Consider the following 10,793-nt stretch of genomic DNA (forward strand, 5'->3'; position numbering starts at 1 on the left):
TTACCCAAATCACAAAAATTTCGAGGAAAGCATAAAAATTGAATTTTTATATTGACTTTCAAGTTTCTCAAATTACCCAAATCACAAAAAATTTAAAGAAAGTATAAAAATTGAGTTTTTACGTTGAATTTCAAATTTCTTGAATCACCCAAATTACAAAAATCTCCAAAAATCTTTCTTTTCATACTTCTTAAATTTTTCGATCCTTACTTTTTAATTTTTTTTCGTAGAGCAAGAAGAATAACAAGATGAAGATGATAAAGGAAAAGAAGAATGAGAAGAGAAGGAAGAAGAATAAGAAAAAGAAGAAGAAATAAGAAATGGAGAAAGAAAGAACGAGAAAGGCAGAAAAAGAAAGAAAAAAGGGAAGAGAGAGAGGGAGGGGGGGTGTTTGTTTATTTATTTATTTATTTATTATTTTAATAGTTAATATTTTTTATATATAAAAATGATGTGGAAAACGACGTGACAGATGTGGCAGCTGACGTGGAGCGAGTGTAACACACTCACCGAAAAAGTGTTTAAAATGTTATTTTTTAATGGTTAAAGGGTCCAGATGACAAACATATAAGTAAAAGTGTCCAACTTACAAAACCGACATAGTATAAGAATCCAGAAGGTCATTTTAACTTTATGTAATAAACTCGAATTCTCAACACTTAAAACTATTTAATTATAATGGAAGCTATTGAAATAGCGAGTAACTAATGATAGAGATAAAAATGAGGATGAGAAGTTTTGACTCTAGAAAGAAGTCTAGAGGAACAAACAATTTCTTGTCGATATGTATAATCCCTGAATTATGTACCACAACACCCTTTTGATGCAACCGTTCTCATGTGCACTACTCAACCTCGATCCCAAATTAACCCACGTGCTATTGCTTGTTCTCGGCTCAAAAGCTCTTGCCTGACCTTGGTATCCACATTGAATTGTACGTGATTCATAACAATACTCTCGTCCTCAATAAGAACCATGTCTTCATAGTTCCGAGTCAAGAGATCCCTATGCACTAACAACTCCAATGCGTGTAATTTTGTTTACATAGCCTTCAAGAATGATATGAACTTTTCTGGTGCAAGAAGGGCAACCTGTTGCACTAAAGCTCTCACTATGCATAGAGGATCGGGGATGAAGTGTCCGACTACAAAGGTCTATTGTATGCAAACTTACTTTCCATTTCTGCCAGAGGCTATTTTCAAGGCTTATAAGATGCTAAGTTGTTCTGATCATCAGTGCAGAGGTAGTGTTCCAATTGACGTTTGATAGGTCAAGTATTCCTCATTCTCTTCTATCACCATATAACAATTTTAGTGATGTCAAGATTGAAGAACGATAAAGGGAACTAGCCAAATATTTATAGACTTGAAAGATCGATGATCTAATGAGCTCTCTCATTACGGGTTCATAGATCCACGACATGACATGTATTGATTTGTCATTCGAATATCAATACATGAAGTGATTCATACTTACTAAAGAAATCAATTTTACCCCATTTTAGGAAATGAAATAGGTTCAAGTTAAAGTTTAAGTGCAATTTCCAACAAAAGATAAATGCAGCAGGCCTTAAAAAGGACCATAACATTGCTCATTCCATTATTTTGGTACTCAAAACAAGCATAGGCAAACAAGAAAACAAGCTGCAGTGACTAATTTTGGCACAGTTAAAACAAGTGCCTAAACTGCCAAAGACCACACTCTATCTAATAAGTAATAACATAAGCAAAAACAATTTAAAGAGGATTCTCCCAAATACTTGTATACAATTTCTCGAATGGAATGTATCATATCCCATTTTAAGAGGGAACTTTTTACCGTTCTTTAATTTGACTCCATTTTTCGTAGGTCTCTCAACTATTGATTCTTGATGATTAGGCATTGCTTCTGAATGAACCAAGTGCTTTAACTGCTCCAGCCCTCAATATAAACTGATGGTAAAATGCAGCTATTGCAGCACCAATAAAGGGTCCAACCCAAAATATCCACTGTCACAATCAACAACAAAAAAATCAATTAATCATCAAAAATATAGTTGTCCACGAGACACGGTGGATACGAGTTGAAATGTCTATCTATATATTATGCGTTCAAAGAATATGTGATTTGCTTACTTGATCATCCCAGGCTTTGTCTTTGCCATAAATAACAGCAGCCCCAAAACTCCTAGCAGGGTTAATACCAGTTCCAGTAACGGGAATTGTTGCTAAGTGAACCATAAACACCGCGAATCCAATTGGGAGTGGTGCCAATACCTTCAATTAATCAACTCAAATCATCAAAATTGACATTAAAATTAGTATTACTAAGTAATAAATTTGATGCCGCAGAATAATAATTACAGGAACATGAGAGTCTCTGGCGTTTCTCTTAAGATCAGTAGCCGTAAATACGGTGTAAACAAGAACGAAAGTGCCTATAATCTCAGGACCCAAACCAGTACCCGTGCTATATCCATCATTCAACGTATTATCCTTTTGAAAAGCCACAACCACAAATGGCTCCTAAACACTGAGCCACAATGTACATAATGGCCCGAACCAACGACACTTTTCTGGCCAAGAAAAGACCAAACGTGACAGCTGGGTTAATGTGTCCACCAGAAATACGAGCAGTGCAATAAACAAGTACGAATATCATACCCCAAAAAGCCCAAGCAATTCCAAGAATGCCAACGCCACCACATTGTACACCGTTATGGTCAATGTCACTCTGACTCTTGTATCCAATTACAGTGAGGACCGTAATATAGAGGAATAACAAAGTTGCTATAAATTCAGCAATAATGGCTCTATAAAATGACCATTTTCCTAGCTCCTCAGGGTCAATTAATGGTGCTGGAGGTGGGTCTTGGTAGTCCTTTGGTGCATATTCAGTGCCAACTTCAATGTCCTTGCCCATTTTTTGCTCTTTCTTTAATGGCTAAATAAACTAGAAGTTTAGAATAATGTTGAAAAGTGTTTGATATTTGAATGTGTGGTGAAGTTTTAGTGAAGAGTGATGGGGTATTTATGGAATTGGAAATCTAATTTGATCGATTAATAAGTAATTATCATTTGGTGCCCCACAATACTCATTCCCAATTTATTGCATTTTCCATACATGTGTGTTTGGTACGAAGGAAAACATTTTTCTGAAAATGTTTCCGGTTTTCTTATGTTTGGTTGGTTTATATGTTTTGAAAAATATTTTTTTAACTAATTTATTTTCCTTATATCTAAGGAAAATGACTTCTCTACAAAAAATAAGAAAATATTTTTCAAAATTCTTTTTCAACCTCACTTTAAAGTTGAAATGTTTATACAATTCTCAAAATCATCTATCCTGTCTCCCGCCCCCAATACCCTATCACGCCGACATCACCCCTACCCCTACTCCACCTCCACCCCCAAAATTTAATTATTTTAAAAAATATTTCAAAAATTTTTCTTAGTCCATCCCCAACCTCCACCCCACCCCTACCCCTATTAGCCCTCTTCTAAAAACAATATCTATATTTTATTAAAAAATTTAAACTTTTCTCTTATCTCACACCCCTACCCTCCCTCCCCCTACCAGCCCCCTCTCCCATCCCTTTCCCCTCCCACCAACCTAAAAAAGAAAATTAAATTTTTTAATTTTATTTTTAAAAGAATTTCAACTTTTTTTCTTCCCCCACCCCCTCACTCCCCTACCCTGACCCCCAGCTTCTACTGGCCCCTCCCCCGCCAATTTTTTAATTTTTTTTTAACAAAACAAATTCAAAACTTTTTCTTACCCACTCTTATTATCTATTCTGACACCCCATCCACCCGTCTATCAACCCCCTTCCCAAAATAGGATTTAACTTCATTTTAATTTATTTTTTAAAAAAGAATTCTACAATGTATTTTTACGCTTTAGCTAAATACTAAAATGTATTTTTTAAAAAATATTTTTTCATTCACCAATCAAATATTAAAAAATATTTTTCAAAAAATATTTTTCATCAACCAACCTAGCATAAGAAAATAAGTAAGAAATTAATTTATTTTTCGAAAAAATATTTTCTAGGAAAATATTTTCCACGGAAACATTTTCTTTCGTACCAAACACACAAATATACAAACGGACATTGTTGATTCTCTCAACCACTCATGTCTTGCCATATCAGCATGGTCCCTTTTTCAATCATCACTATTTAAAAATATGCTGCTTACTTACCAAATATATCATCACGAATTAATTCAAAAGTCATTTTTGAATAATATGTGGTTACTGCCTTCCCATGTGTTGATCACCAAATCATTCAGACTGTTTATTAAAATTTCATTGTACAATTGAAATGTCTGATTTTTGAACTTGTAGATTATATGTTTAGTTTATGACAATAGATTGAATAATTGATTGTTTAATATATAATATAATGTGTAGCTGTTTAATCAACTTTACCTAATCTAGAAAGATTTCACTAACATTACCGACATTCTGATTATGCTATTACGAGTAATTATTCACTCTCTCATAATATAGGCATTACAGTTGTAGTCTTATATTTTGCTATTACGCAATTGTGTATGTAAATAGTTAGACACACAACATAAATTTTGACAGTTTGAAGTTTAATTATAGAAATTTTTTATATTTTGCATAACTATGTAAAATTCAATGTTGGGTCTGTTAAGGTACATAATTAGTTTCAGATACATTCAACGAAGATATAGTTTTTTCTTGTAAAGATAAATAATTAAATTCCGATACTCATTTTTTGAGTTTGCCGAGATAGATAATACATCCAACGAAAATATATTTTTTTCTTGTAAAGATACATAATTAGCACACGATATATTTTTTCAATTTTAGGTCTATTGTGATATATAATTAATTGGAATTTTGTACTTCTTCCGGCACATTTTATGTGTCATAGCTTGACCGGGCACAAAACTTGATTTTTTTTACCAAGTTGTCTTTTATTAAAATAATATATACTATTATTAGTTTTAATTAAGTGGGGTCTTAGAAGTGGCCGGATTAATAAGGATAAAGTGAAATTTTATCTTTAAACAGTTATCAAATAAGTAAAGATGACAGGACGAATAAAAAAGAAAATGATGACATATAAAATAAAATGGAGGGAGTAATTATTTTTAAGGATGAAGATTTATGTAAATATGATAAGTTGAGAGTATGTTTATATTATTTTTCCAAGTAGTTAAGAGAAGTTGTTTTGCTTTCCGGGGTAGAATTTATAGGTTTGAAAGTGTGTAGCCAAAGTTAAGAGTAAATCGTAGGGGTTGAGGTACTCTATAATTGGCTTCGTTATAACCTAAAATCATTGTTATTAATTTGGCTTTATTTGTTTGCACTTAATAGAGGTATGAATCTGAAAGGTTTAGACTTCAGATTATTAAGTGCATTTATTTTTATTAAGAATTTAGCTTTGGATAAGTCTGAATAGGTCTTAATTATTCAGATCCAAAATCAAGTCTTAGGCTCCATTTTTTTTTTTAAGATTCAGATGTCTGAATCTGAATATACATCTGAATAATTAAGATGTTGTCTTTAGATCTGAAAATCGAATGATTAAGACTCTTTGTTTTTCAACATCTGAATTTGTAAAAAAAAATTATTTGTATGCATAATAAAATAAAAAATAAAATTCAAATAAAAAATTAATTATATATTAAAAAAAGTATGTAATTTAATACAATAAAATTATTAGTATTTAATTGAGAAAAAACATTTATGTTTGTTAGTGATAGTGGAGATGGCTTATAATGGTGGTTGCAGTGAGAATGAATGATGTTAGTGATTAATATTGTTGGTGGTGATAACTGTGATGGTTGGTATTGTAGTGACTGTTATGATGGTGACGATTGATGGTGGTGGTGGTTGTTGTGATGTGACGTTGCTTGATGTTAGTAGTTTAAGGTGTTGATTGTGTTGACTGAAACATGAATGCGTGATGATTGACGATGTGTTGGTGCTAGTTGGAGATGTTATTTGTTGTGACGGTTGTTAGTAGAGATAAATTTTAGTGATGGTACTGGTTGAAGTAGTGGTAGAGGTGGCATTACTAGTGACAATAGTGGTGAAGGACAAAGAATGTGTAGAAGTTGTGATGTATTAGTTGTAGTTAGTGGTGGTGCTAGTTGTGATAGATGAGTTGGTTGATAGTAGGGATTGGCCGCTAGTGGTTGCTGATTGTGGTGTTGTTGACGGCATTGGTGGTGGTGAATATAATTAGAATAAAAGAGGTAGTAGGTGTGGTAGCGGTTGACAATTGTAGTTGGTAGCGATATTTTTTTGTCGATAGTGGTTGTGATGGTGGAGGTGGGTGGTGGTTAACAATGGAGGTGGTGACAGAGGTGGTTAGTAATAATAACTGCTAATTATAAATAGAGTGGTGAATATTATCCAATACCAGAATATCACTTCGGATCTATTAAGACTTGATTCTAGATCTGAAAAATTAAGACCTATTCATACCTATTAAGAGTTAAAACCTTAATAAAAAACAAATGCACTTAATGGTCTGAAGTTTGAACCATTCAGATTCAGACTTCCATTAAGAGATATTCTTGTGTTGGATGATATTCACCACCACTCTATCCACAATCACCAGTCACCATCACTACCGTCTCTGCCACCACCATCATTGTTAACCACCACCAACCACTTCCACCATCACAATTATCATTGACAACCTATATCTCTATCCACCACTTTTATTAGCCGCTACAAAACCTATCACCATCGCCACTGGGAATACTAACATCAATTCTAACAGCACCACCATCATCAACCACTACCGATCAACTCATCTATTACAACTAGCACCACCTCTAACTACCACTAACACATCATCAACCTCCACACATTCTTCGGCTACCACCACCATCATTGTTACCAGTATCGCCACCTATACCACCACTACAATTACTACAATCTATCTCTACTAACATCCATCTATACTATTACAACTAACACCGTCTCCAACTACCACCAACACATCATCAAACATCATGCATTCAATTTTCAGATATCACAATCAACACCTCTAATAAGTAACATCAACCAACTTCACATCGCAACCATCACCACCGCTATCAATCGCAACCGTCATAGCAGTCACTATAATACCAACCATCTCTATCATCATCACCACCAACACTATTGTCATTAACATCAATCATTACCATCACCACCATAATACAAATCATCTCCACAATAACTAACAGACATAAATATTTTTTTCAATCAAATAATAATGAGAAAAGATATTCCCCCCTCCGAAATTGTCCGCTCAACTTACTTTAGCACTTAAACTTAACTTCTGTGTATTTATCCCCCTTAACATCTTTAAAGTGTATTAATTTCACCCCTCAAAACTGAATACCACTCTCACAACGGGGAGTGTGTTACACTCGCCTACACATCAACGTCACGTCATTGCCATGTAAGAAATTCGATTTTTCTAAAAAAAAAAAAATAATCCCCCACACATTATTTTTTTATATTTTTTCTTTAAATAAAAAAAATATATATATACTATTTTATTTATATAAATATATATATATTTATATATTAAATAAAAAAGGCACCCCCACCCCCATTTTCTTTATTCTTCACACCCCCTACCCACCCCGCCCCTACCCTGCAACGCAACCACCCCCTCTCATTTTCTTTCTTATTCACAACCCACCCACCCACCCCACCCCTACTCTGCAACGCAACCCCCCTTTCTATGTTTGACCCACCCCACCCCTACTCTGCAACGCAACCCCCCTTTCTATCTTTTTCAAACCACCCTACCTCTTCCCTCGCCTCCATTTTCTATCTTCTTCAAACCACCCCACCTCTCCCCTCTCCTCCATTTTCTACCTTCTTCAAACTTAAAACATATTATCTATAGCCATTGTTGTTGTCCATTAAGCCAAAAAAAGTACCAATTATTCCTTCATCAAACCACCAATTCAAGAAATAACAATGCAATACAAAATTATTCCTCTATCAACAGAACACCCTCAAATCCACTCTTTTTAATTCTGATTTTCATCAAATTACCCATTTTACGTGTTTAAACCGATCCAAATAGACGCAGCAAAAACAAAATTATCCCTTTCAACAAACACAACACAAATCTAAAACATCGTTGCTTTCAGCTGCTACATTGTGCTAGCTTACAATCGGTCAAACAAGTATTGTGCTACTTCTTGTTGTAGCTTAAGTTGCATAGCATTATATATTGAAGTCTATTGCTGCTGTGTGAAATCTCATGGTGGTATGTAAGTTGCATCACCACATTCCAATTCAAAACTCTTTATTCCGATATATTCCAGCAAAACTCACCGGAAAACAATTAAAATAAACCCACAAAAAAATATACGCACACCATTAACACCACCACCACCATTAACACCGCTGCTAATAACATTTTTTCAATTTCAATTTTATTTCAAATTTTCAAATTCATGAAGATAACTTTTAATTTTAGAAATTCAATTTCAATTCTTTTCTAATGATCTTAAGTGGGGTTAAGAAGGAGAAATTGAAGGCGAGGTGAAAAATTTGGTAATTGAACGAGAAGAAATTTGGGGTTTGGAGGGGAGGGGGTGGGGCTGGTGGTGGCAGGTTTGGGGAGAAAAAATTATGTTGGGGGTAGGAGTAGAAGAAGAAGATGGGAAATGGGGGTGGGGTATTAATAAGGTGGTTTTTTATAAAAGTGGGGTCATATCAGTTTTTTAAAAAAATGTATTTTTTCTTTTCTTTTTTTTAAATTCCACATCAGTTTGATGGGTGAAAATAGTACAATTTAAAGATGTTAAGGGGTAAATAAACGGAAGTTAAGTTTAAGTGCTAAAGTAAATTGAGCGGAAAAGTTCGAGGGGGAAATGATTTCTTTCTCAATAATAATTTTATTGTATTAAATTAAATAATTTCTAATACATAATTCTTTTTTATTTGAATTGTATTTTTATTATATATACAAATAAATAAATTTTGCAAATACAAATATTGAAAAACAAATAGTCGTAATCATTCAGTTTTCAGATCTAGAGACAATATCTTAATCATTTTGATGTGCATCCAAATTCTCACGTCTGAATCTTAATAAAAACAAATACAACCTTAGTTAAATTTTGAGCAACTTCTACGAATCAAAGGTCATAAATTTTTCTCACTCAGAGATTTTTAATATAAATGTAAATGTTTTCTTTACTTTATGTCCACCCTAGGTGAATTCCACATCGACAAAACAGAAATGTTGGACTCTAATGACGTATTTGAAATTTGTGTGGATCTAGGCCCAAAGCGAACAATATCAATTATAGATTTTGTTGTGATATGTTATTGGTGTACTAATTGTGTCACTTGATTCTGTAATTGAAGAACATGATCCTTCTAACAAGCCGAAAATTAGACCTACACGGGCATTGAAGTTTCACTGGATTTTTGTTTTTTAATCTTATTTTCTATTTGATGTTTGATAACAATAGTAGAGTTCGATTAATTCAGATTTACGTCACATAGAGCTCATTCAGAAAAAGTGTTTCCCACTAGAACAACCCTATCCGCTTCACACCATATCCTTTGGTAGTAGTGTCATGGGATTAATAAGCAGCCAAAGAATTTATATAAAGAATTCAAAAGATACCAAAATGTCACATTTGCGACTTGAAAAGGTCTGATAAAGGAAAACTCAAGTACCTTCTGCCATTAAGTTAAAAGGTTTTTTTTTTATGTCACAGTGATTCAAGACCATATATATGGAAAAAAATAATACTTTTTGTTCTATTTCTGTAATATAATTGTCCGACCAACGAGATGCAAGAGGGTGAAAGATAAATAGCTAATATAGCCTTGCTCATTCCATTATTTGGATGCTCAAAACAAGCATAGTGAAAATTACATAAACACACAAAAGAAAGGGAAACAACTCGAGAAGCTGCAGTGACAATGTTTGGCACATTTAAAACAAGTGCCAAATAGCCAAGACAACTCTAATAACATAAGAAAGCATAATTTGAAAAGACTTCTCCCAAATACTTATATACAATTTCTTAAATGGATGTATCATATCCCATATTAAGTGGGAAATTTGACCATTCTTTAATTTGACTCCATTTCTCATAGGCCTCCCAGCTATTGATTCTTGATGATTAGGCATTGCTTCTGAAGGAACCAAGTGCTTTGACTGCTCCAGCTCTCAAAATAAACTGATGGTAAAATGCAGCAATTGCAGCACCAATAAAGGGTCCAACCCAAAATATCCACTGATCACAATAAACAACAAGAAATTAATTAATCACCCAAAATATAGTTGTCCACGAGACACGGTGGAGACGAGTTGAAATGTCTATCTATATATTATGCGTTCAAGGCGTATGTGATTTGCTTACTTGGTCATCCCATGCTTTGTCTTTGCCATAAATAACAGCAGCCCCAAAACTCCTAGCAGGATTAATACCAGTTCCAGTAACAGGAATTGTAGCCAAGTGAACCATGAACACCGCGAATCCAATTGGGAGTGGTGCCAACACCTTCGATATATCAAATCAAACCATCAAAATTGACATTAAAATTAGTACTACCAAGTGATAAATCTGATGTAGCGGAATTATACTTACAGGAACATGAGAGTCTCTGGCGTTTCTCTTAGGATCAGTGGCGGCAAAGACAGTGTAAACAAGAACGAAAGTGCCTATAATCTCCGCACCCAAACCAGTACCCGTGCTATACCCATCATTCAACGTATTAGCACCACCACCATACCTGAAATAATACGCCTTTTGAAAAGCCTTGACCAAACCACAACCACAAATGGCTCCTAA

The 10,793-nt window shown here is 34.0% G+C and overlaps 1 protein-coding gene and 1 pseudogene across 1 annotated transcript; both read right to left on the minus strand.

Moving 5' to 3' along the window:
• Positions 1 to 1,569: 1,569 nt before the first annotated feature.
• LOC107843079 lies at positions 1,570 to 3,004 on the minus strand (annotated as a pseudogene).
• Positions 3,005 to 9,797: 6,793 nt separating this feature from the next.
• Positions 9,798 to 10,793, minus strand: LOC107843078 (aquaporin PIP2-1; the record flags this gene model as incomplete). The annotated part of the gene is given in 3 exon segments (XM_016687245.2): positions 9,798 to 10,235; positions 10,362 to 10,502; positions 10,590 to 10,793. Coding segments are annotated over 3 exon segments (459 nt in total), but the record flags the coding sequence as incomplete, so codon positions are not given.

The sequence above is a fragment of the Capsicum annuum genome, chromosome 9, assembly GCF_002878395.1.
Source record: "Capsicum annuum cultivar UCD-10X-F1 chromosome 9, UCD10Xv1.1, whole genome shotgun sequence".
NCBI classification, from domain to species: Eukaryota; Viridiplantae; Streptophyta; class Magnoliopsida; order Solanales; family Solanaceae; genus Capsicum; species Capsicum annuum.